We start from the raw sequence: 25,930 nt of genomic DNA on the forward strand, positions 1-25,930 counted from the left end.
TCACAGTACCGCAAGCAATTTCTACAGGTGTTTATGTAGCTTAATTTTTAATAATCAATCTAGCAAGTTCTTGATGGGTTTATGTGACAATTACTAATCATTGGTAGTCCTTCGGTAGTAGATAGAGTACATACAAATCAACTATGGTCTTGGTAAAATGGGGTATTGACACATCAGTGGGTGTTTGCATTACACATTTGTATATTTGTGTGCATTGGTGATGTCTCTTTTTAGACTTGGCTTTGTCATACCCAAACCATTGATTTAGCAAATATGGATTCAAAACTATGCATATTTATTGTAAATTTTGTAAAATATTTTACAGACAGCTATTAGTTCAGAAATATCTTACTTCTACCGCTGTATAAAGGTAATGTATATTAAAATTGGTGTATGAATTAAACAACTTTATATTTAACCTGTTCAACAATCACAATCTACTGACACAATAGTACAATATATAATTCACACACATGTGATTTGTTGCACAATGCAACAGCAAATAATGTGGCAAAATATGGATTTAGTATCTTCATAGGGAAATGGATTATTTGCAATAAAAACTGATAGTAAACAAAACCATAATACTAGAAAATAAATAAATAAATTATCCCAGAGCAAAATAATAAACTATCAATGGAGATGATGTACACCATCAATAAAATTGGTACATGACAAAATAAACTCCCCTATGCAATACAACTGTGACTGAATAAAAGGCATGCTCCCAACCTGGGACACCCCATACAAAACAGGCGTTTTACACCAGGTTCTCTGCGCTTCTTTGTGGGAGCTCCGGAAGGATCTCAGTGAGTTCTGAGCTCTCAGCCTGTGGAGTCTCCCGGCTTTTCCCCGTCTCTAGGGCTTGCTGATGATATACCCTGTTGGCCGACAGACACATGAGGGAGTGTATCTGAAAGAAAAGGGAGACTAGTGTCTGCCTTTGGGTCCAAAAATATCCTAACAAAAAGTTTTTTCCTATTTTATTAACTTGACTTACCAAAACTGGAAATCCCAGGAGAAACACATGTGACTAACATCCAACTACCACTTCAAGAGAAATTCATCAGATAATGGCATGAGTAATGATATCACAAGTTCACATCACAAAATTCAAATGTTTTTGCATGGTTCAACTACACATTAGCACATTAGTAGCTCTGCTGAATTTCTCTGAAATCTGGGTTTATCTGGATATGTCAATAAATTGTGTTTTCCGTTAAGCTGATCATCAAGACTGAAAATAGATGCATTGGAAGGAGTAAACTTTTAATTCAAAGGCCAAGCACTGTATCTTAATTATTTTCATTACATATGTTATAGGATGTATCCACTAAGTGGAGCTATTCAAACATGCAATTTAATTCAAGCAAGTTTTGGACATCCTTGAACGACATCAGAGAAAGCACAATAAAATTGAAAGCCTTGGAATAACTCCTAATTTCTTGAATCATAATATGCTAATTTAAATATGCCCCTTGATTGACACATTGTTGTTTTTGTAGAATTATGTTGTTCTTACATGTTCTAAAATATCACGAGGCTTTATGATAATTTCTGATAATTGTGACAGCCTGGGAAACATTTTGGTGAATATTTTAAAGCAAAGTATTTTTCTTTATAGCTTTATGGATTTAATATATTTTTTTACTTAACAAACTCATAGAAAATAACACATTTTTATTTGTACTAGTAGCCTGAAACATGTCTAAAATACTTGAGTATTGCACTAATAATTTTTAAAATGTAAATGATGTTTGTGCATTCAAAAGATGTGTCAAAAAGTAACCACCCCTCACCCCACACACACCTTCACTCCATTAACTTCCTGTTTTCGAAAATAGGTTTACATAGTCCTTTTAGATTTTTTTCTTTATGTATTTTCGATAAAATATTTTAGGAATTTGTTACTCTTATTATTATTTGTCATTGACAAAATCAAGTTTCACTAATTCCAATTCAAAATATCTATTTTAATTATCCCAGGTTTGACCTATAATAAGGCTGACTGAAATGATTAGGTGGAGACAGAAATGCAACCTCGGACAGCTGAATGTTCAGGTATGCCATCATTTTGTGGTCTTTGCTTCTGATAAATGTAACTTGTTTTTTAATAGATGGATGTATCAATTTGCATAGGTTACCTTTCATACCTATCTATAACTAATCATGTATGCTGCTATTTAAACTTCATATAACAGACACCAAATTATATACTTGTATAAACAGTTATTTGTGACACATTAATAAATTCACCCAGACAGACACGTCTGAAATTTAATAAAGAAACATTTAATTACTTTTTAAGCTCTTACATTTCACAATTAGTGATTCACAGCAAAACCAAAATAATTAAAACAAATCAAATAATGTAAAAGGAAAATAATATATTAATGCCCATTGTCTGCTGTAGACCCCTGGATTTGTGTGGGGTTGTGTGTGGGTATATATATGATACTGTATATAGACATACACACATGCACATATTCCTGTAGGAAGTCCCAGTAAGGACATTTACTGTTAATAAACTGCCTTTACATTTCATAAACTGTATATTGGGTTCCTGTCAATTGGGAACATACTGTACAATGGCAGTTCAGTTTGAAGATGGACTGATTAGTCTGCACTATAAGATTTTGACTATACCTAATTCTTGGTCTTCTAGTAATACTGAACTTTGTATAACTAGTTCTACAACTATGATCTGTAACTATAGGGTCCTCATAAGGCTATGTATTATAAGCAAGTTAGTGGGAAGGGATAGAATAGTGCAGAGATTCAGGGCTCACCTCCTAAAAAGTGGTTCCTGGCCCTAAGTCTCTAATTCCCTTTCCCATGTGTCTATACTGAGATAAAAGCACCTTGTGACTGCCCTCAGTCTCTCTTGTATTCTTGCAATGTAAAATGAAAAGCATTTCTTGGAGGAATATAAACTCTGGGGCTAGTATGAGAACATATTTATACAGACAAATTATGTCTTCAATTATATTACAATAGTTGATCCCTATTTAATTTTACATTGAAATAATATTGCTCTGGTCTAGTCAATTTTACAATGTAATGGATAACAATTGTTAACAGCCAATGTGTTCAACAACTTGTGTATATTTATTTGAATTATACAACTTTTTTTAATATAATAACCATATTAAACTATAGGTTTCAATGTTGGTATACTGTTTATTTGTTTTTTCTTTATTGCACTATATATTACTCTAATAATCAGTACTTAATGTAAATTAACATTTTATGTATTCTGCAAACTATAAAACCATTTATTACAAATTTGTGAAATAGCCCTTTAACTCTTTCAATATCAGGCATGGAAAATCTATTAATCTCCCCATATGTTGTTGAACTACATTTACCATATCTCCTGCAGGTCAGCATTAGATGCTGCCATATTTCTTCATTAGTTTGTTCCATACCATAATATATTAACTTAGATATGTTTTCCATACATATTTAATGCTATAGCATATATTTTCAGTTTATCTCAATTACTTGTGTTTCTAATAAAAAAAATAGATAAGGGCTGAATATATACCCATTATCATGGTATCTACAAATTAATTATTTCCATACTGCATCACCAGAGATTGCAGAATTGAACTCAATGTTATAAATTTTATGAATTGTTATCATTTACATTTAGAATTATTATAGATACTTGCATAATGTTTATTATTGTATTTCTGTGCTGAAGAAATTGTTTGATGTGCAGAAAGGAAAGTGTTTCAGTGTCAAGTCCCAGGTACTATATTTTTTTTATTTTAATGTCATGCACAAATACCTGCTAATAAAGGTATTGTTCCTGTGTCCATTAAAAACTTCCCTTTTGAATTTGGCACAATAATAATTTGCAGTATTTCTTTGTTCTACATAATAAAAATGTAATTATGAAACAATAGTTAAAAAAACTCTCAGTAGTGACTCAATTCTAAAAATTAAATATTTTTGTATAAACTATGGAGTTCATTTAAAGCAAATTTTAAATAAGATTTTTCTCTATTTCCATACTTCTCTTTCATAGATTACCTTTTTTATCCCATATCTACAACAACTAATGTGGTTTCCAACTGAATTATGTCCTTTAAGTTAACAACATCACTGCATTTTAATTGTAGGAATACAATGTGTAATTGTAAAGATTCCTGAGTTAGACATTGCAATAAAATCAGATGGAAATCTTATCTCCAAGATAAAAGCTTTAAAAGCTAGAAATAAAGGGCAGTCCAGTTATGGAAGCCATAGGTCAAGTTATTAAAAATCTGACATTAAATAAAAAATAATCAAAATAAAATATTATGAACATAATGGTGAAGACAGTTTTTTTACTCAGTCCCCAGCTTGGAGTCTAAAACTTTGAACGATCGCTTAGGCCAGTAACTCGAAGCACAGCATAGTTGAAAGATGCACCTATCATATAAGTGAGCTGCAAAGGAACATACAGAAGAGAGAACACGCATTGTATAAACATCAACTTTCCATCTATTATTGTTTATAATATGCTATGTCTTACAATACTGATGTGCTACAATAATGATTACATTGGAAAAATACTAGTGCCCTTCTAACTGTAGCGTAAAATCAGCAAATGGTTAATCTGCTACAGTAAGGTCCCCATTGCCTAAAATCCTGAAGTCTAAATATGTAGCTAACTATGTAGTTGTAGATATGTTTCAGTTTTGTGAAATAAATTATATACATAATTTATTTTGAGTGTGTTTATTCTTCCTTTAGAAATATAAAACCTTTAGGCACATTTGATGTATGAGGATTTGGCTCATAAAATCGTACTAGTTTCCTAGGTAATTAGCAATTTAGACAACTAGTAAACTATAATATGCTCACTATATAAGTATAAGTGGAGTAGATAAAATACTTAGGACTTATGCTTCTGTTACAAGTTAAAAATATGCAGGATGGAGAAAATAATGTTATTTCCAATTGGTAAGCTTCTTTATTATTCTATAAGGTACATGTGTTTCTGAAAATCTATAGTATAATACTACAGAAAGCCATCTTTATGTGAAGCATTGAGTAGCGAGAATATTGAGACATACTTTCTACGCCAAACATCTTTATGTCTACACAATGATTAGCTAAAAATGGTCCTTTTTAATATTTATCTTTGATACATAATCAATATCACTAATATCACTCACCAGAGCCACAAGATTTGCAGCTGCACCAACAAAGGCAGCAATGAAGAGGTGGAATGTCATTTGAAACTAAAAGACAAAAAACAATGAAGAAATTACTTCAACTACACATTAGAGCTCTGCTAATGGTTGTATAACATTTCCCTTCAACTAGTAAATGTCTGTACCAATAGAGGTCAGGGTAATGTACGAAGCTACTGTCAGGTCGTAAAACTATTTGTGTTTGCTAAAGTGTCCATTTATTAAAAGTAGTGCACAAAGTACAGTAGAAGGTTAAAATGGCAGAATCTGTTGGAAGTGCAAAATTTGCATCCAATGGGAGGAGCAGGGAGATACTGGACTAAGCTGAGCATTCAATGCTGAATGCTGGCTAAGTTTACTCAAGGGTATTGCCATGCCTCATATACAAAAATAAGATTTTGTGATCTTGTATGAGATATTTAAATGAGCCTTGTGGTAGTGAGTAAGCATGTGTGGGATGGGCAGAGTCAGATTACCAATGGGTTGGATGGGACTACAGATCCAGCCCTCCATTTAAAAATTGTCCTATCATCACAATGGCAAAATCATGACCAACCACCCAGCTGGCTACACGGTCAGCCATAGATTTTGTTAATAAAATTGAATTTTCCTCACAAAATGATTAAAATTGTATGCTTATGTATTCAACGAGACATTGGGGCTGGTAGTGTAGGAGTGAAAACACCTACATATCACTGGCCACACCCAGACAGCACTTGTCACAATTCCTCTGCTTCTCCAAATATCCACTTGACCATTTTAAGTCTCAGGCCCATGTGGCCCTCAACATGGCCCTAGTGGTTGCAAATATCTTTGCCTCTGCAAAATTATGTTTTTCACCTAAGAAGTGGCAGAGATTGGATATCAGACTACACTTATAAGGGACTGACTTTTAAATCATCCAGGTGCACTTTTTTACAGAAGACTACATTTACAATTCTAATAATATTCCAAAACACATTTACAGTAAATATAATTTGTCAATATAAATAAGATTTAACCATTATTTTAGGAAAAGTTGATATATATCATTGATGTGGATCATGAAAGAATAATAGATAGGCCAAAAAGTATCAAATAGAAGTTGCAAGTATGAATATTTGTTTCACAGAGAGGTGAAATTGACAACATTCCCTCATTAGTTTGAAAGGAGTATAGCTCCCATCATTTTTAAATAAAAAAAATACAAAATGCCCAAGAGGCCCAAGGCTTGATCAGACCATACATTTTACCTCATATTTCCTAAGGTCCCCATTAATTTAGGCAGTTATAGGTAACTATTCTAACATGTTCTATTAATTTGGCTTTATATGATGGGAAAAGACGTGTGTGTGTCTAACATATGCTGTTAATTTGGGTTTAAATAATGGTAACATTAGATAGTGTTAAGAATTTAATTTTTAGGTGGAAAAAAATGGGATTACCAGGGAGATCACTGTAACATTAATGTATGCTTTTTGGGGGGGACATGAAAAAAGTTGATAGGTACAGTATTAGTATTTATTTATTTATTTAAAGACAGATATTAGCATTTATTTATTAGTTACACTACTTGTCCTAGCAAATCTTGGCAGCCCTAAACTGTTTGGTTATACTGGAGCTTCTAGTACTACAAAGGTCTGCATTCCCTGGCCCTGTACTGGACCTGCTCTTACTAGACTTACCGGTAAGCAGTACTCCCCTCCTTGTCCTTCTGCCGCCGGTAAGGACGGGAGTATTTCTTACTGGTAAGCCTAGTAAGAGTGGGACTCTCGATCACTATCATCCCACATAGACGGGAAACAGTTTTATAACTGTGTTATACGAATGGCGTATTTAACAGGAAGTTACTATAGTAGGATCACAGCCTGCATGAACAATACGAATATTTATCAGTTAATAGAAAAGTTGCTATACTTATGTGTGAGCACAGAAGTATATAAAGTCTTTTGATTCATAATAGCAGAACTTTTAAATGCTATAAAGTATCCCTTCTTTGTGTATGCAAACTTGAGAAAATATTGCATCATAATACCTATAAAGAACGTGTCCATCTTAGATTGCCAATGGACCATAAAAGATCCAATCAGCAACATTGAACTGTTCTTTTGTGATAGATATATATATATATATCTATCTCACTATGTTGGTATATATCTTTTAAAGGCATGAAAACACTTGCACAGGTACTTTTCCCTATATCATTGATTTTACTGTGTGTTTTATTTAATTTTTTTCTTTTTATAGTATGCGCATTTTTTATTGAGAATTCTCATTGCTAAATTGCACATATCATTATGTATATATTATGTATATTTTTATGAATATCTGCTGAGCTTTTTTTCTAGTATTATTAAATATTAATCAAATTATACACATGTTTGGTGCCCATTTTCATATATAGCATTTTATTGATTAAAAAAGGGGGAGGGTGCCCTTTTTATTGAAAAGAGCAGCAGAGCATCTTTATTTTGTGGTCTCAGAAGATATAGGGTAGCGCAGTCAGATTTTTTCTTATTACATGTTACAGGCTGCGTTTGAAAAATGACAATTAGGAGCTGATTGGTTGGTTGTTCATCACTCTCCAATTTATCACTTTCCAAAGCTTAGTACATCTGCCAATATCCCGTAACGTATGCAATACCGGCTTTATTTGTCAAATATAGTGCTTTTGGTGAGATTCTCACTCTTCCCAGATTCCTGTGTTTGCTTATGACTAGATTGATTACCAGTATTGTCTCCTATACTCTAGTTTAGCTAATGACCTCTACAAACTTTAAGCTGCAGAGATTCCATACTCTTGCACATCAAGAAATCGTATAGTACTCCTTGCTAATATATACATCTGAGAGAAGAGACCACTATTATTTTCCAGTTTTTCCGTGGACCCATCACTACAACAATTACAAAATGAAGGGATCATTTCAAAAAGACATATATATATATATATATATATATATATATATATATATATATATATATGATATAGTAATAATAGCATAACAGATGGTTCCCATAAAATATATAAAATTAAAAATAATATTTTACTCTGTACAACACATTTGGGGCTGAGTCTGAGTTGGGGTAAACCAAAAAAAGTAACTGACTTTGCACATGGGCAAAACCAATTTGAGATTTAAAAAGTGCAGAGTCTAACTTTAGTGGGCTGCATACAAAAACATTTAGTATATAGCTTGCATGCAAACAAAAAAATTTAAGAATTTTAATTATTCTGAAAATATAATGATAGGTCCCTACTGAGGAATTTATGTGGAATATAGTAATACATAGGAATCTGTTATGTAAAATAATAATAAGAAACAACAGTAACTATACATTATAATGGTGCATACAATAGTTATATTAAACAACAAAATAAAAAAATATATGAAAACGTTAGGAAATTGTAATGTGCACACTTGGCCAATGGATTGGTTGTCCAACCGAATAAACAATTTGGTAAGTGTGTATGCACAGGCACATACTTGCCAATCAGCCATCCAATATATCTGACCAGACAAAGCACTGTTGATGCCGCTGTTGGCGGTTCCTATGGTCAGCATATGGGTCGGTTGGTCATCTGTATACGCAGGCAGATGTGCACAATATATCTGGCAATGTATTGCATGTGTACCATGCTGCACAGCTGATGCAATATATCTGTAAATAATGGTTATTTATAGTTAAATTGTGTGTACACACCTGCAGATGCACTGAATGATATATCATTTATTGGCTGTATGAACGTTATATATCAAACAGTGTGTACCCAGGTTTACACAAAAATAGAGGAATATTAAAGAAAACAAATAGAGTAAACATGTTTAATCAATGACATTTCAGGGACTGGAATGCCAACCTCACTGGTCTTGCAGATGGCAAGTAGACTGGCTCCACACACTTTCCCAGGGAAAGAATTCCATGGCAAAACCCCTGTCGAAAGAGAACCATTGGTGAAGAATAATTTCCACAGCAATATACAGAAATAGGCATAAGATTGGATTGTTAGATGTATAAGTAAACAGTCATTTTGCGGATCATGAACTTGTGAAGAATTACAACAATCTAGAAAAAAAACATAATTTTGTTAACTAAAAATCTTATTTCTATTGTTGGACAGCATGGTGTCTGACAATAGCTTAAAGAGAAGTGAAGCTGTACTGTAGTTTTTTAAATTGTAGTGTTGTTATGTTACCTAACTATTCACCATTCGATATTCACACCTACCATACATGCGTGCATCAGCACACAGGTTACTGATGCCAGCTGAAGTCTTAGCAGGAAATGCAATAGACTGACAAGTGACCCAAGTGTTGAAATAAATGTAGACAGGAACAGCAGAGCAGGCAAAGATCAAGATCCACAGGATGGTCACAGCATAGGTAACACCAACAAACTACACAGAAAAAACCAAGACAATTCCATAATAAAAAAGAGTCACAATGAACCAGGTACAGTACATAATTATTGCAAACTGTATAGTGCATAGTCAGGTTTTTGGAAAATCAGGAATTAACAAGACTCTTCTTTTGAAAGGACATAAAAAATACTATGGTATTTTTTTTAAACCCTTTTGGATGATAGTGATGGCTAAGTTTTATATTTCCACTATAGCTTTTGAGATTTCATAAATGATGCATTGCAAACAAGGAAAACATACTACATTGCAGAAAATATTTTTTTCATGTTGTTCATTCATATGGCAAATAAATGAGAAAAAGAATGCAGGGTGGGACAGTGGGGCCAAAATTTTTAAATCATTAAAACGTTAAATCATTGATAAATGTCCCTTTACTGTGGGCACAAGATAATGTTCTGACTGTAGCACGATTATGAGGGGCCCATTGATTATTGAAATAGCACATTCTATAGCCTGAATACACAAAAATGTGCAATACAAAAAATGATGAATTTGTATTATTCATTAGAGGAGAAGATACTCAAGTCCCAATGACTTAAGCAAGACAGAAGCTGAAAATTCACTATTCACTAAGCCAATACTGTCTTCAGTTAACCCCTATTTTATCATTACCACATTGATTAACAATTGTAATGTTTATTGTTGTTACATTTGCTTATCTTGTGTATACAGCAATAACAATTGATTGTTATGACAATATTTTTTTTAAAAAGACACGTATGCTTTATGATTTCAGCATCATTCTCTAGAGTTGCCCTTGTAGAGGCAATAGGTTGTGTTAAGTTTTTTAAAGTAATTAATAAACTTTTAATTACCTTGTCGGGGTGTCCTAGCCACCTGCCCAAGCAACGGCAAAGCAGTTCTAATGTGTGGACTGGCTGCCTTGCTCTGGAACTTCTACTTTTAGGTGGTCCTCCTGTAACAGTAGAGATAAGACCACCTTTTAAAGCTGATGGCTTAAATTCCCCGAGGATATGTTTGATTGCAGTGGTGGTGTAAAAGCCTTCAGCCAGGAGCAGAATGCCAAACAAGAAGAAGAAGACAGCTATGCCATAAATCACATATTGGAAGCCATTAATCCTGCAAAGAAAAGTAGCTATTTAGTGACATCTCACAGGTAAACTTAATCAAGCAGAATAGCATTTAATTAAATCAGAGATTATATAACCTGTGCCGTTTCTAAGGGCATGTGAGCCATGCAACTGTATGGAGTGCAACTCAATCCCTCAAGGGGGGCACCCCTAGCTTCATGTGACTTGGGGCAACACCGACCTGTCTGGAAACTCACTGACCTGATGGCACTGTTAGAGGCTCACTCTGCACTGCCTCAGTATTGCTGGCACTAGGATCCAGCAGATTGAAGGCGCGACCACCAGCATGCGCATTCTGCGCATGCACAGTGACACTCACTGTCTTTCCTCTCCATCCATATAAGCTAACAGCCATGCCCCTGAGTTACACCGTGTAATGGGAGGCACCACAAGGATCACGATTCCACAGTGTCACAGGAGCATATTATTATAGATCCCACTGCCACCACTGACTGTAGTGACAGTACAGTGTCACACCACAATGCCCAGCATCACCATAAATCTCCTGGCTGCCCATACCCAATGTTTCTCCCCAGTTCAGATCAGTGAGTAACAGTCCATTAGATTCAGACTGCAGCACGTAAGTCAGAGCCTATCCTTAGATATGTCTTGTTTAGGACCAGCTTAAGGGGTGGCGCACAGCACACTGTGGAGGCTCCACAGTTCACAAATTACTGTGTTTGGGGGCAAACAAAGAACAAATTGAGTCATCTGGCATGATCTGTCTGTAGTGTATATGGGTGCAATGCTATGCAGTCTACGGTATACGTGTGCAATGCTGTGCAGTCTACTCTATATGGGTATAATGCTGCGCAGTCTACAGTATATGGGTGCCATATTATGCAGTTTACAGTATATGGGTGCAATTTTGTGTAGTCTGCAATATATGGATGCAGTGTTGTACAGACTACAGAGTATGCAGTGGCGGAATTTACCTAGGGGCTGCGAAGCTGCATCCCCCCAGTAAAATCCACTTCTTCAGTGAGCCAGTTGCAGTCAGTGACTGCACTGGCTTCACTGTGATTGGAGGTGGCTTCCCTTTGGAAGTGCCACCTGCCAGTCACACAAAAGACAGACAGCCCCAGGGGGAGGTGTCTCCTCCCCCTGGGACTGCCAGTCCAGGCTGCGATTAGCAAAGAGTGTCTTCCAGTGGAAGCCGCTGCTCTGCCTTTCGTGCAGCCCAACAGGGCTTCTCAGGGCTGCAACTAGTGCAGTCCCCAGAAGCCAGTCCCTGTGCCTGCCAGATTCATTTTGCAGGCACTGGGACCTGGCCGGCCATGGCCAGACCTGCAGCAGCAGCAGCGGCCCCCCTCAGGTAAGAGGGCAGGAACTGCTACTGAGTGTATGGGTGTAATGCTATGCAGTCTACAGTAGGTCATAGGGTGTTTCCATTCCCTATGAATCTCACACTGGTTCATCAGTTCTGAGGGCTGGTTCATCAGCTCTGATTTTACCTATTCTAAAAAAATTTATATAGTTTATTCTGCGCCGTACATGTGCAGTTATTCTGGCCTACGGTAGGGGTCTACCGGTATCTGTAGCAGGAAGACCGTTTTACCACAAACAGCAACCTGGTTTTTCCTTTTAAATTATTACTGCTTTAAAAGAAAGGGTAAACTCACCAGAATCACGCTGATGCCTGCATCTAGTAGGCTAATACATTTCCCATTTGAGTCAATTAAAAGTTCTACCTACTAGTAGTTTATTGCCACCCCTTAATTCAAATAAACATGTCCGATTTAGTACTGCTCATCTGACCCTCATTTATGTCACAGGCAAGTATTTAGAGTCAAGAAATATCGGGACTGTCTATATTATTTGCCACATTTCTACATTTACTGTTTTAAACGTGTGCTTTACCACATCCAATGCTCTCTCATTCCATGAAGTTCATTCAGGTATCTGATACCTCTACACAAAATCTGGACTATTGCACAATATAAGATTAGTAAGGGTGCAGGTCTGCACTCAGCAAGGATCACCTTGAATTGCCAAGCTCCTCCTGCTACTGTATGTAACTTGCTAAATAACATGGCATTCCGTACAAATGTAGATTTTTGCACAAAGTCACAGAAAACTATTTTTATTGCCTGTCTGTATTTTTGCAGTTTTATGGTATTTAGGTACTCACACATGAATGAGGTATTCATATTCCTGGTAATTCTTGGAGAAGTATGTCTCAATCAATTTCTCAGTTCCACTGAGAGCTTCATGGCCACATCCACAAAACAGAGCCACACCGGCAAAACAAAGGACAGTGGCAATGACTGAAGCAACTGGAACTCCAACCATACAACGAACACAGCCATCGTGCCAGCCTAGAATCATGTCAGAAGAATGAAACAAAAAGTAAACATTAGGTTGTGCAGGAAAGTGGGAGGAAGAGATCAGCAAAACACTTCTGATAAAAAGAGAATAATTGAAGCTTTATACTGTAACTCAGGAAACATTTAAAAGCATGTATCACTGCATTGATTGCCAAGAGTAAAATCAGTTGTGGCCCAAGAATTGAAATTAACAAAAAGAATAATAAAAAAAATAGATTAGAAATATTTGGCTCAAAATAGCAAGATAGCAAAATAGCAAGACCTGGTTATTTCATTACTGTGAGCGGCACATGGGGACTAGTGTTGATTCTGGCTAATTGAAAACTGCACAAAGAAACATTTTTTTTTATAACAATGCTTGTGCAGTTGCAGATTTTCCAATGATTTTTCAATCACTGACACAAATTGTATAAGTTATTGGGAACATGCTGTAAGCAAAATGTATACTACATGCACAGATAAGCCTTAGTTTCAAGTTGTATTCCATATTGTTTGAAACAAAGGCCCTGATTCAGAGCCGGACGCTCTGACCAGAGCGCTCGCTCTGAATCAGGGCCCTCCTCCATTAATATGGAGCGTCCTCCTGGACGCTCGTATAGCTGTGGGTGACCACCCACAGCATATACGAGCATCCAACAAGATGGTCGCGATGGTCTTGACCATCGCGACCATCGGACTTGCGAGTGAAACCCTGTGGTCGGGTTTCTCAACCACAAGCCCTATCAGAGCCAAAATCACTCTCACTGACATCACTAGTGATGTCAGTGGGGCCGGCTTCAGACGGTAGGCGTTCCCATGGAACGCCTCCGTCTGGCAGGCACGCCCCCGGCACGCCCACCAAAGGGGGCGTGCTGTCAATCAACATCGACAGCACGCCCCCTTTGGTGCGAGACCCGGAGCGATGGAAAGTCCTTCGCTCGCCGGGTCTCGCGCATGCGCACGACGGAGCCCCCTCCATCGTGCGCATGCACAGTGGGGACCATCGACCCACTTACGAGCGTACTGCCGCTCGCGAGTGGGTCTGAATGACCCCCAAAGTCTTGTTTTTTCTCCTCATTTTCAATAAATTGCTCTTCTATATGTTCCATGATTACAATTTTCAATTCACACTATTGTCTATGTATTTTTATTTGTCCATTATATAACTGCCATCCTTATATATTTATTAGCAAGTAATCACTGATCAGTATCTGAGTGAGAAAAGAATCACGGTGCAGGAGCTAACATAAATGAACCAGTCAGCTTAAGTTGATAAAGATAAGGTTTATGATTCATGATAATAACAAAAACAGATATCGCAACCAAGGGTAAAAGCTGGATACACACTGACAGATATATTGTCCGATCAATTGACATATATATCTACTACCCATCAGCCAGTATGTACCTGAAATATGTCTGTGAACGACATCGTTCACAGACATATTGCATTGGCTGTGCTGCACAGCCGATGTCTGCGGACATATCTGTCCATCGGCAAGTGTGTACAACTGGTCTGCAGCCCGCCCGTACACATGCAACGGCAGCCGCGGGGAGGGGGACGGAAACACCCCGGCCAGTGGGGAACCGCCCCTCCTACACACTGAACACAGATGAGGGTTGTTCAGTGTGTACCAACAACCATGATCTGCAGATATATCTGTTTAGTATGTACCCAGCATGTGAGTCACAAAAAGACAAATAGACAAGGGGGCCAGGTGTCCACATTGGGTAATCGTACAGCATAGGGTCAAAATTGACAGCCAAACCACAGCCAAGCAGAGATAAATAACACAAGATATTGAAAATCTAAACAGGACAGCCATAGCAAGACATATTCCCCCAAAAATGCCTATGGAATTTTATAGTAGTCACAAAAGATTGCTCCCTGGAGTCAACTGTAGTACCAGACTTGTACTTATAAGGCTCGCTGTAGTCACAGAAGGAAGCCCATTGGGGTCAATTGTGGTCACAGATCAGCATTCTTTAGGATCTCCAGAGGCATTCATACGTCTAACAGTGTCTCTTAGGTTACCCAGGAGCCAGAATTATCACTCAAACCAAGGGAATTTGGATAAAAACAAAAATAGCTAGTGTATGTATAAGGGCACTGTAAGAATAAGAGACTATCAGATTCAAATTAGGTGATCATGGGATCTCTGACTTTAGAGGTAACTGAGAAAACGCACGCATCAGAAGTAACTGGTAGACCACTGGGATCAGAGTTGACTGTTTAAACACTCTCACCTCTTCTTTTGTTTGTGTTAAAGAGCTCCTGGCTATTCATCAGGCAGAGTCCAGAGATCAGAGGTATCATCACACCAGGTCCAGATCGACAAGAGGCCAAGTGTTCGCTATACATGGATGACGTCACTGTCTTGTGTGCAAAACAGCACTAGTCCAGACCTGCAAGATCTTTGGCTGAGCTGCAGGGGCAAAGGCCAAGTCAGAGGCAATGCTCTTCAGGCAGTGGCATCTGTCATCCTCTGCCCCAGTCCCTTTCACTATCAAACCTATCAAAATCCTTGTAGTCTGGTTTGATGGAGAGGGTGCAGTCCTGAAATGTTGGGATGAGAGACTGGCTACTGTTCAACACTGTGAAGCCTCAGAAAATCTCACCATCGAAGAAAAAACACTTGTACAGCACAACAAAATCCTCCCATTCTGCGGTACACAGCACAGGAGTAGCTACTACTGGTAGTGGTCTGCCATCACAAGGGCAGTGTTTCACTTCTTCTAGAGCTACAAGATGGACAGAGTTAAGCAATTAGTTATGCACAAGGAGCCCCTCAAAAGGTGGGAAGGTATTCCTGATTTCCCGACCATGCTGCAAGCCTTCTTTGTGTATAACTGCATCCACAGGACTCTTTGTGGAAAAAACAGCAGCTCTTCAGGGATCTCCATGTCTTGTTTTTATCCTCCTACACCTTTGAAGAGGCCTCAGCTGCGACAAATGGGACAGCTCTATTAAGTACAACTAGGACACTCCCTGGTTATACCTGGATGTGGCCAAGTTTGTGAGGGAGCATCAACTGGAGGGAGTTAAACCTGACTGGTGGAAACCAAAGACAATCCACAAACTCATCATGACTAAGGACACATTTGAGTTTATTCCAGGGCTCCCAGGTGTAACAAGCAAGCATGTTTGGGAGAATGTGGCCTCTAAGAGGCTCACAAATAGACATAAAGACATATCATGGATTGCCATCGAAGGAGGTCTGCCCTTCAGGTCATTTATGCACTCCCAAAACCTGTGCAGATACAAACATTGCCCATGGTGCATCCATCATGAGGAAACTTGTTTTGGGACTGCCCCACAACTAATGTGGAGGTGGAGCTGTGAGTTGTCACTCAAGGCTCTGCTCTGCAAAGGCCCATGGGAGGAGTGGCCACAGCTGGGCATGTGCAGCATGCCCTCCCACGGCCATCTTCCTAGTCTCCTTCTGTAGCCAGAATGAGCTTTGTGCAGAAGCTCATTCTGAGGTGTATATTTACTAAAGTGAGAGTTTTTAGAAGTGGAGATGTTGCCCATAATCAGAATCTACTTAATATTTAACTAGCACCTTCTAGAAGATAATAGCTAGAATCTGGTTGGTTGCTATGGGCAACATCTACACTTCTAAAAACTCTTTAGTATATACCCCCAAATCTCTGACCTGGCTGTCCCATGACAGGCTGACCTCTGCGCTGCCCAATCGGAGCTGAACTCCGATCGTGGGAGCTGCACTGTGCTGAGCCGTGGATTCCAATCGTACTAGGCATTTGCTTAGAATGCCTATGACTAGGGCTGACTCTGTATATGTGAACGTTAATGAAAATACACTTTACTACATCTTGTGTTCAATCTTTCTTGAATAGAATTATCCTAATGATTTAAAGGTATATTTCCTGGGTATCACCTTGCGAGTAAGTTATTAAAAGTTATAATTCACACCATTGTTATATTTTTATAAACAGTAAACAATAAGAAAAACTACTATTAAATTAAATATGCAGATCCAATTGCAGGCAATCCAATCATTAACTAAACATATACTAATCGTATACAAAGCTCACACCACAAAACTGCAAACAAACAATGAGTCCTAGTTAAAACATCCACTCATGGTGCTAAACTACTTTATGTATTTGAAATATTTGACAAATACTTGTTTGTTTTAATGCATATTTAACTTCAAATATTTAAGTACTCACTTGTAAATCCAGAAAATATATTTGTAACCTGTATACAATACACAACACACCCACATGCAGTCACACAAGCACACAATTAAGCTCTGTGTTACAAACAAATGGCTATAGTGATGAGTGCATGGCATGTCCTGACACTGGTTACCTCCCATTACTCCCACTCAGTTACAGAAACACAAAGAATATTGTGCAATTCTGTTGATAAACATGTTTCATTGTATAGTAATGAGAAGTATTTTAAAACTTGTAAGAGAGGCTTGTAACAGACAACTCTGTGTAACAAACAGACAAAATCCACTTAAACAGTTTATCTCTGTAACAGAAATTCCAAATCACATATACATGTCAAATAGCTACTTTGCTTGTGATCATGAAATTAAGAGGGATCATTTCAAATTTTTTTTAGCATTATTTCAATTACCGTATATATAATATAACTGGTGTGTCCCAAATAATGAATCATGAGACATGTGTTATACCTTGAAATGCTTTAATAGTACATTGCAATGGTTCCAAATCATTAGGGGTCTATTTATATTTGGAGGATCAGTGGGTGCAGACTGTATAATTGTATAATTACTTGTAAAGTATCATTCCAGGGCTACAGGTATAGGTAACATCTCTGGGCCTGATTCAGCAAGGATCACAATTGCTAAGCTGCACGCATTATATATATATAATCATATTGTGTTTTTTTTTATTTTTAAAACTGTATCATTCCCCTTTCAGACTTACAACTCGGGAAATATATGGGTTTATCAACTCATTAATTTCCCGGGTCTCTGGGGGTCATTCAGACCCGGTCGTTAGCGCCGATGCGCTCGGACCGGGTCGATGGCCCCCCACAGAGCATGCGCACGACGGCGCCTACCCTAGGGTCTCGTCGTAAGCCCCGATGGTCTCGATGGTCTTGACCATCGCGACCATCACCTTAGGCAGTCGTAAGGCTGTGAGTGTTAACCCACAGCCTTACCACCGCAAAGGAGGACGTCTTGAAAATTCAAGAGGTCCTCCCCTCATTCAAACCAACCGCACGCTCTGTGCGACCGGCTCTGAATGAGGTCCTCAGTCCCCGAGCCTGGTTCAGAGCAGGGTCGTTGGCCTGGGACTTCAACCCGGGTTGTTTACTTTCACACATAGCAAAAGTTCAGGTAGATGCGCATTCATGTGCAAATAAAAGGAGTATGAAGTTACTTCTTGGTGGCCCATGGAGCTGTTCAGGTAGATGCGCGTTCATGTGCAAATAAAAGGGGTATGAAGTTACTTTTTGGAGGACTTCTTGGTGGCCAATGGAGCTGTTCCCCGTAGCCCGCCGCCCACTGACCGAGAAACCATGGAGTGGTTCCCCGAGGCCCACCGACAGGCTCCATTTAGTGGGCGCCCACCGAGATTTTGTTACCAGCGAGCATACGGCTCTTTCCCAGAGCAGGCGGCAGCCGGAAGCTGGAGCTCACTCCTGAGCTCCAGCTTCCGGCTCCTGCCATGTGCAATGACATCTCTCCCATAGTTCAGAAGAGCAGCCAGGCGGACCAGACGGCAGCGGATGCAAGAGTGGGGCATAAGGTAAGTATTAGGTTTTTGTTTTTTTCTGTGTAAGCAGGTTCACTACAGGGGGCACTACTATGAGGGGGCATTACTATTGGGGGCATTAGTACAGGGGGCATTAATGGGGGCATTGCATAAGGGGTACTGCATAAGGAGTACCACTCCTGGGGGCACTGCATAAGGGGCACCACTACTGTGGGCTTTGCATAAGGTCACCACTACTGGGGCACTGCATAAGGGGCATTACTACTGGGGGCACTGAATAAGGGGCACTAGTACTGGGGGCACTGCATAAGGGGCATTACCACTGTGGGCTCTGTATAAGGGGCACCACTACTGGGGGCATTGAATAAAGGACACCTCTACTGGGGGCACTGCATAAGGGGCATTACCACTGTGGGCACTGCATAAGGGGCATTACCACTACTGGTGGCATTGTATAAGGATCACCACTACAGGGGGCATTGCATAAGTGGCACTACTGTTGTGGGCATTATATGTAAGGAGTACTACTGCTGTGGGCACTGCATAAGGGGCATTACCACTACTGGGGGCACTGCATAAGGGGCACTACCACTACTGGGGGCATTGCATAAGGGGCACTACTGCTATGGGCATTATGTGTAAGGAGTACTATTTTTGTGGGCATTTCATAAGGGGCTCTACTGCTGTGGAAAATTGTATAAGGGGCCCTACTACTGTGGGCATTGTGTAATAGGTGTTCGAGAAAATAGATACAGTTGACAACCGCGCACAGGGTGCTGCAAAGTGGGAACTGACCGGGGGGTGGTCACCGCCCTCCAGCAATAGATAAACTGATAAAAAAACAATGGACAGACCCAAACTCTGCGCACTCCTATTATAGTGCCACTAGTGATATATGGTACACCGTGCGTTAAATAATAAAGTAAGAAAACATGCTCTAACTAGAAATAACTTCTATACATTTGAGGTAGAGTAATATAATACCCAGTGACCATTGTCATTGGGTATTGTATTACTCTACCTCAAATGTATAGAAGTTATTTCTAGTTAGAGCATGTTTTCTTACTTTATTATTTAACGCACGGTGTACCATATATCACTAGTGGCACTATAATAGGAGCGCGCAGAGTTTGGGTCTGTCCATTGTTTTATTGTGTGATAGGTGCTCTGCTGTGTGTCGTCACTCTCATATATATGATATATAGCCTGACAACGGCCGAATACAGCCCAAAACATTTGATGGACATATTGCGTTACTTTCGTTATTCATTTAAGACCACTGAGTGCCGCACTTTGGATTGCTTGCAGAGCCGTAGCTATACCTTTTGGTGCCCTGTGCCAGAAGGAGGCCCCATACAATGATGAAGGGGTACTAAACCCACTGTACCAATGTTATCCAGGTGTCACTGCCAAATACAGTGTGAATACAATGGCTGCAGTGATGATACACAATAATTTCATACTTGCCAACTGATTGTTTGGGAGACTCCCTGAAATAGTATCAATCTCCCTGACTCCCTGAAGAGTCTAGGGGGTAAATTTACTAAAGTGAGAGTTTTTAGAAGTGGAAATGTTGCCCATAGCAACCAATCAGACTCTAGGGGGTAAATTTAGTAAAGTGAGAGTTTTTAGAAGTGAGTTTTAAAAGTGATGTTGCCCATAGCAACCAATCAGATTATAGCTATTATCTTCTAGAAGGTGCTAGTTAAATGTTAAGTAGCATCTGATTGGTTGCTATGGGCAACATCACTTTTAAAAACACTCACTTTAGTAAATTTACCCCTAGCTATTACAATCACAATATCCCTGAATTGCTTTTTCAAAAGTAGGCAAGTATGTAACTATTCGGTATAACTCACTTGCTCTAGATGTAGGAGTGCGCTGGTGAAGCTACACCTGCAGCAGGATTTGCCTGTCAGAACAGCCACGTACATGCCTGGAGACAGCAGTGTAGATCACCAACTGAAGGTATAGAAAGAGTGCTGCTGGTAGTGTATATGCAGCAAATATCAGCTGGTGGGGAGAAACATCTATGTACTTGCGCCAACAGCTGAACTCAGAGGCAAGGGTACTCGAGGTGTGCTGGTAACACCTGAATCGGAAATCAGTGGCTGTGTTCAGGGCTGCCATCAGCAATTATGGAACAGATAACTCCAAATGCAAAAACCAGGGCAGTAATTATAAAAACCAGGGCAGGGTCCTTCAAGGAATTTTTTAACAAATGTAAATAATATAAAATGCAGAAAAAATTATATATACTTCCTATAATGTGACTATCTTCTAATAAAGTACTCACTGTCCATGAGTACCCAGAAACCCTTCCCCCAATGGCCACATGGAGGGGGTGGCTCTGCTCCTCTTTCAATTTCCTTGTGAATCCCAGAATTACGTTGTGAGGAGGCTAGGCCTACCGATGTGAGGTGCATATCAGCAGCCTGCAGCTGCTTCATTAAAAGTGTGTATATACAGTACATGTGTTAGTGTGTATTTATGTATGTACTATATTTAATATCCCTCTCTGTATGTTATATACAGCGGTGGCTCTTACCTTTTTACTACGGGGTGGCTGCCCAGCAGGGACATGCAGTCAGGGTAGGCAAGGGCAGAGCCTCCCCTGTCGTACTCTTGAAATTTGATATAAAAATTCTTAGAATAATACAAAGAAGATATTTATAACTTGTATACATCTTCTTTGTTTATTGTAATAATGTTTATAGTTAATACTCACCAGCTTTGTGAAGCTCCCTGTGACTGCAGGAAGATGAGAGATGAGGCAGAAACAGTTCAGCCTCGCTTCTGTATATTCAGACACTGCTTGCAGAGCTGGGGCCGGCGCCAACCCACGGACAGTAAGCTGCACAGAAAGAGTGCTAATAGGAGCATGCCTCTGAGTATGGGGGTGTGCCTTGAGCACTGATGGACACCTTGGATGTGTCATGGGACCAGGAAGTGCTTTGCAGTGTTTAGAGATCAGAGCTCAGTCAGCAGCAGCAAGAGAACACACAGTGATACAGGCAGGAGAATCAATGCACACTGAAGCTTAGTGTAGTGAGGGAAGAGTTTCAGAAAGTAGGGGGTGAGACAAGCTCCCAGCACTCAGACCCATCTCCATGTGTGCCTCCCCAGCCTTTAACATCAACCGCACATAACTGCTGCCCAGACTGCAGTCCAATGCCACAGCGGCATTGGCACGCGCTCCATATTCATTTTGCATGCGGCTAGGGAAAAAACATGTAGACAAACAGCATTGACAAGGGGCTTATTCTGCTGCAGCCCCTAGAAGTTGAATAAGGCTACTGTAATAAAGCAGAAGCAGCTTCCCATTGGAAGCATTTCCTGCTAATGGCAGTGCCAGGGGTACAAAATGCCTCCCCCTGGGACTGTCTGTCTGACGTGTAATTAGCAGAAAGTCGTTCCAATGGGAATTCAATGCTAATTCACAGGGGAGTGGCGGACTTTACTGGGGGGATGGGGGAGGGCTGCAGCCAATTGTTATATATCATATATGTGTTTTATTTATTTATATATGTGTATATATATATATATATATATATATATTGTGTATGTTTGTTATATATATTGTGTGTGCTATATATATATATATATATTTATATATAAACGACAGGCTCAATCCACGGCACTCGACCAGGTGCCCTTGGTATGTGACCACACCATCTACATAAAAAATATCATACAAACTCGGCACTCACATGCTTTTCAAACTGCAACTCCTTTGAACATAGGGAATGTTGGTTCCAAAATATTGCAATAATTTGTTAAGCTGGCCACCGCTTCACGGTCATTCCCATCTAGCCAGTCCCTACACTGATTCTCAGATAAATGAACTTGATCTGCCATCTTGGCCTCAAGCTTGCATACATTTTAAACAGAAAACTGGGTCCTGCCTTAAAGAGAGATATATTTATATATATATATATATATATATATATATATATATGTGTGTGTGTGTTATGTATGATATATTGTATATATACATGTATAACTATATATATATGTATGTGTATATATATAATTATATATATATATATATATATATATATATATATACAATTGTCTTGATTGACTCACTCACTGTCTCATCATTGACCAGTACAAACACCTAGAAACATGAAATTCGGGGAGTGTATTCCTTTCATGATATAGGCACCCACTAAGCAGGGATTTTTAGTAATTCAACCCCTATTGGGTGAAAAATGGTAAACTGTTTCCTCTCGACCGAGTAATTGGGTGACAAAGCAACATGTCCCAAGTGCTATGGGATTGTAAGCTCATTGTCTGGGTTGAGTGGTGGCGTCAGAGGTGGGGTTGCAGTACAGTCTAATACTCAAATAGGGGAGCCACACCAACTGGCAGTGATGTTTGCCAGCATTTGGGGTGACAGTTGGTGTGGCTTTTCCTATTTGAATATTGGACTACGCTTCAGCCTCACCACTGGAGTCGTCACTGCTAAGAACTAGAAAAAAATGAATTTACTTAATCTTCATACTAGCATGCTCCTTTACACTAGAGGCATAAAATAAACTAAGAATATAAATTAAGATGGTATGAAGGAAATGAAAATAGCCCAGGTGAAAGCGGGTACATTAGTTACAAATCCTGTGTTTGCCCTTGATATTTGATGGTGCAAAATAAAATCTGGCTATATTCTGTTGTTTGGTTCAATTTTGAAAAGTTGCAGGGAATGTTTTCTGTTAAATAGCTCTGTGCATGCTCCAAAAATGGTAGCATTCAAGTGAGGGCAATGCAGAGCTGTACACATTTCAATCACAACCACACTTACAAATGAAGAGGTGAAACTGCAATGGAGCATTCTTATGTAGGCAAAGTCCAGTGAGGGTCTGTTAACTTTTATGACTTCTATGCAGAGCAGGACATATGCGAAAATATGCATGTTTGGAAGTGTATAATTTGCACGTAGTAAAGGGTAGGTATAAGCACGCAGTGATGATGATGATTAGTAGCAAATCAGATGCGCACACTTAGATGGTCGAATCTTGAGCTGTGTATAACACTGCATTAGGGCGAATATACCTATTTTTCCATGCACACGTCTTTGAACAATGTAAAACCGATTCACTTTCAACTCTACATCAAGAACATCATGCATTTAAATGAAAGCCCCGTTTGTCCTGAAATAAACAATACAAGTGAACTTTCACTTGGGTGGAGAAAACAAAAATTACACAGTCATTCTGTCTATTAAATCCAAACAAACTTTTAGGGACATATTCAATTGGGTGCACATTGTTTGTGGTACAATTGACTGCGTACATCGCACCAATTTTCTTATTACTGCAGGAATGCGCACTCCCAATACCCGCAGCATCAAATTTAAAAAATGGTGGTGGAGATTTTTATTGCAAAAACCCACGCAGAGTGGGGTGAAAAAATCAGAAGAGAGAATACTTACCTCTCCACCTCCTGAGTCCCACGTCGGTGTCGGTATCAGCGCTGTCAAAATCGCCTGGAAAATTCCTGCTGTGCCCATTTTTCCTGGCATTTTGCGCATGTGCAGTAGGCAAAACACCGGGAAAATGGCGCCATGGCCATTTTCCCGGTGACCTGCACATGTGCTGTAGACTCTTGGCACACTCTAGTGTCCAGCACCTACAGGTGCAGCCAGCCGCCGAAGAGAGAGGAGGGGGTCCCAGACAGAGACTGCACACAGGCCCTCTCCTCTCTAGAAACGCCCCTGGGTGCAGGGACCAGGTGCAGGGACATATGTGCAGGAATCAGAGGGGTGTGGGGACCAGATGCAAGGATCAGAGGGGTGCGGTGACCAGTTGCAGGGTTTAGAAGGGTGGAATCAGAGGGGGTGGGGTGCAGGTATCAGTCGGATGTACGGAACAGATCTTGTACCTGGATGCGAAGAGCTCCCCAGCCTGTGAAAGACTAGGAGGAAGATCTCCAGTATGTCAGGTTTGCGGAGGACAGGGCTGCCAGAATGTAATGTAGTTGAACTAATTTAGCTAATTGGAAACTTCCAAATGCTTAATTAGTCAGTAGAGGGAGTGCCAGGGACTCTGAAACAAGTCCCAACAGTTGAAAGGATTTTTCCAATAGTTCTTGCAGCCCCAGTCACATTAATTTCTATAAAAATTAATACTATTGATTTTCTCTCCTTCAATTGAACAGGAAAAACCTTGCAGCTGCAGGAAAAACCCAGTGCGTGGAGTTTTTCAATATTTCACCTGCAATTGAATATGCCCCTAAGCTTTAAAAGGTTAAGTGTAAATGTGTTTAAATGAGAATACACTACTACTACTACTACTACTACTACTACTACTACTACTACTACTACTACTACTTCTACTACTTGTAAGAAGAAGAAGAAAAGTAATTTTATTTATATGGGAGAAAATCCCAGTAGCAATCAAGGTACTTTACATTACTAGAATAAAAACTTGTAATGCAAAATAAACATATAATATTAACAGAGTCCAGGATTAAGTAGAGGTGCATTCTTGAAGTGCATTAGCAAACTGGTATAATTTGAATCTGTTTTTGAAGATTTCTAGGAGGTGTCTGGGATTGTGCAGGGCAGCAAGTTCCAAAGAGTTTGAGTCACAAAACTAGGCATTTAAGCCTTGGATGCACTATAAGAGATTCTAGGTACTGTTTGTAGACCTTTATCTACAAATTATAGTAAACAAGTGGTAGTATAGAGTTTATTTCTAATACTTCTACTAAATATGTGTTTATATTATTTTCTACTATATAAACTATATTTTACCTAGCACAATATTATACCACAGGTTATATTTTTTACAGATGAAACACACAACATAATATAGAGCCTAACTGTAAATATTTGTTACTTTACACGACTATTAGAAAAACAATGCCCAAATAGAACTGGATTCATAGGGAGATGATAGATAGATAGATAGATAGATAGATAGATAGATAGATAGATAGATAGATAGATAGATAGATAGCTTTTGACTCACCCATGGTACCAGAAACTTTGGAGGAAACTTCTTTGTTGTCTGATACCTTTTCCTCTCTGTTACTGACTGTCCCCAGAGTCAGTGTCCACACAGTGTCATTTGAATCCCTTGCATTTTCCTGGCAAGCCCCTTAACACATTCCTTTCTTCATTGGTATGGGTACTGGACAATAGGATGTACAGTAGGGTGGTAACTTGCAATCAATGTGGCAATACATTAGTTAAAATATAACCAGGGTGGGTGTCTGTCCCTAAAT

General features: G+C 39.1%; 1 protein-coding gene across 2 annotated transcripts; it reads right to left on the bottom strand.

Annotated features, from left to right (window-relative positions):
- Positions 1 to 256: 256 nt before the first annotated feature.
- Positions 257 to 25,878, bottom strand: PLP1 (proteolipid protein 1). Of its 2 annotated transcripts, none has more exons than XM_088467400.1 (7): positions 25,675 to 25,878; positions 12,808 to 12,994; positions 10,401 to 10,665; positions 9,393 to 9,561; positions 9,025 to 9,098; positions 5,169 to 5,234; positions 257 to 913 (listed from the first exon to the last, which is right to left on the bottom strand). In XM_088467400.1, exons 1-7 carry the CDS (start codon positions 25,676 to 25,678, stop codon positions 761 to 763), a joined length of 918 nt encoding a protein of 305 aa, XP_088323526.1. In that variant the 5' UTR covers positions 25,679 to 25,878; the 3' UTR covers positions 257 to 760. The 2 variants fall into 2 exon arrangements, with proteins under 2 accessions (XP_088323526.1, XP_088323527.1); XM_088467401.1 differs by lacking the exon at positions 257 to 913 and adding an exon at positions 2,272 to 4,435 and having other exon boundaries at positions 25,675 to 25,868.
- Positions 25,879 to 25,930: the final 52 nt, after the last annotated feature.

Source organism: Taudactylus pleione, unplaced genomic scaffold, assembly GCF_031769625.1.
Source record: "Taudactylus pleione unplaced genomic scaffold, aTauple2 ptg000009l, whole genome shotgun sequence".
In the NCBI taxonomy this organism is placed as follows: domain Eukaryota; kingdom Metazoa; phylum Chordata; class Amphibia; order Anura; family Myobatrachidae; genus Taudactylus; species Taudactylus pleione.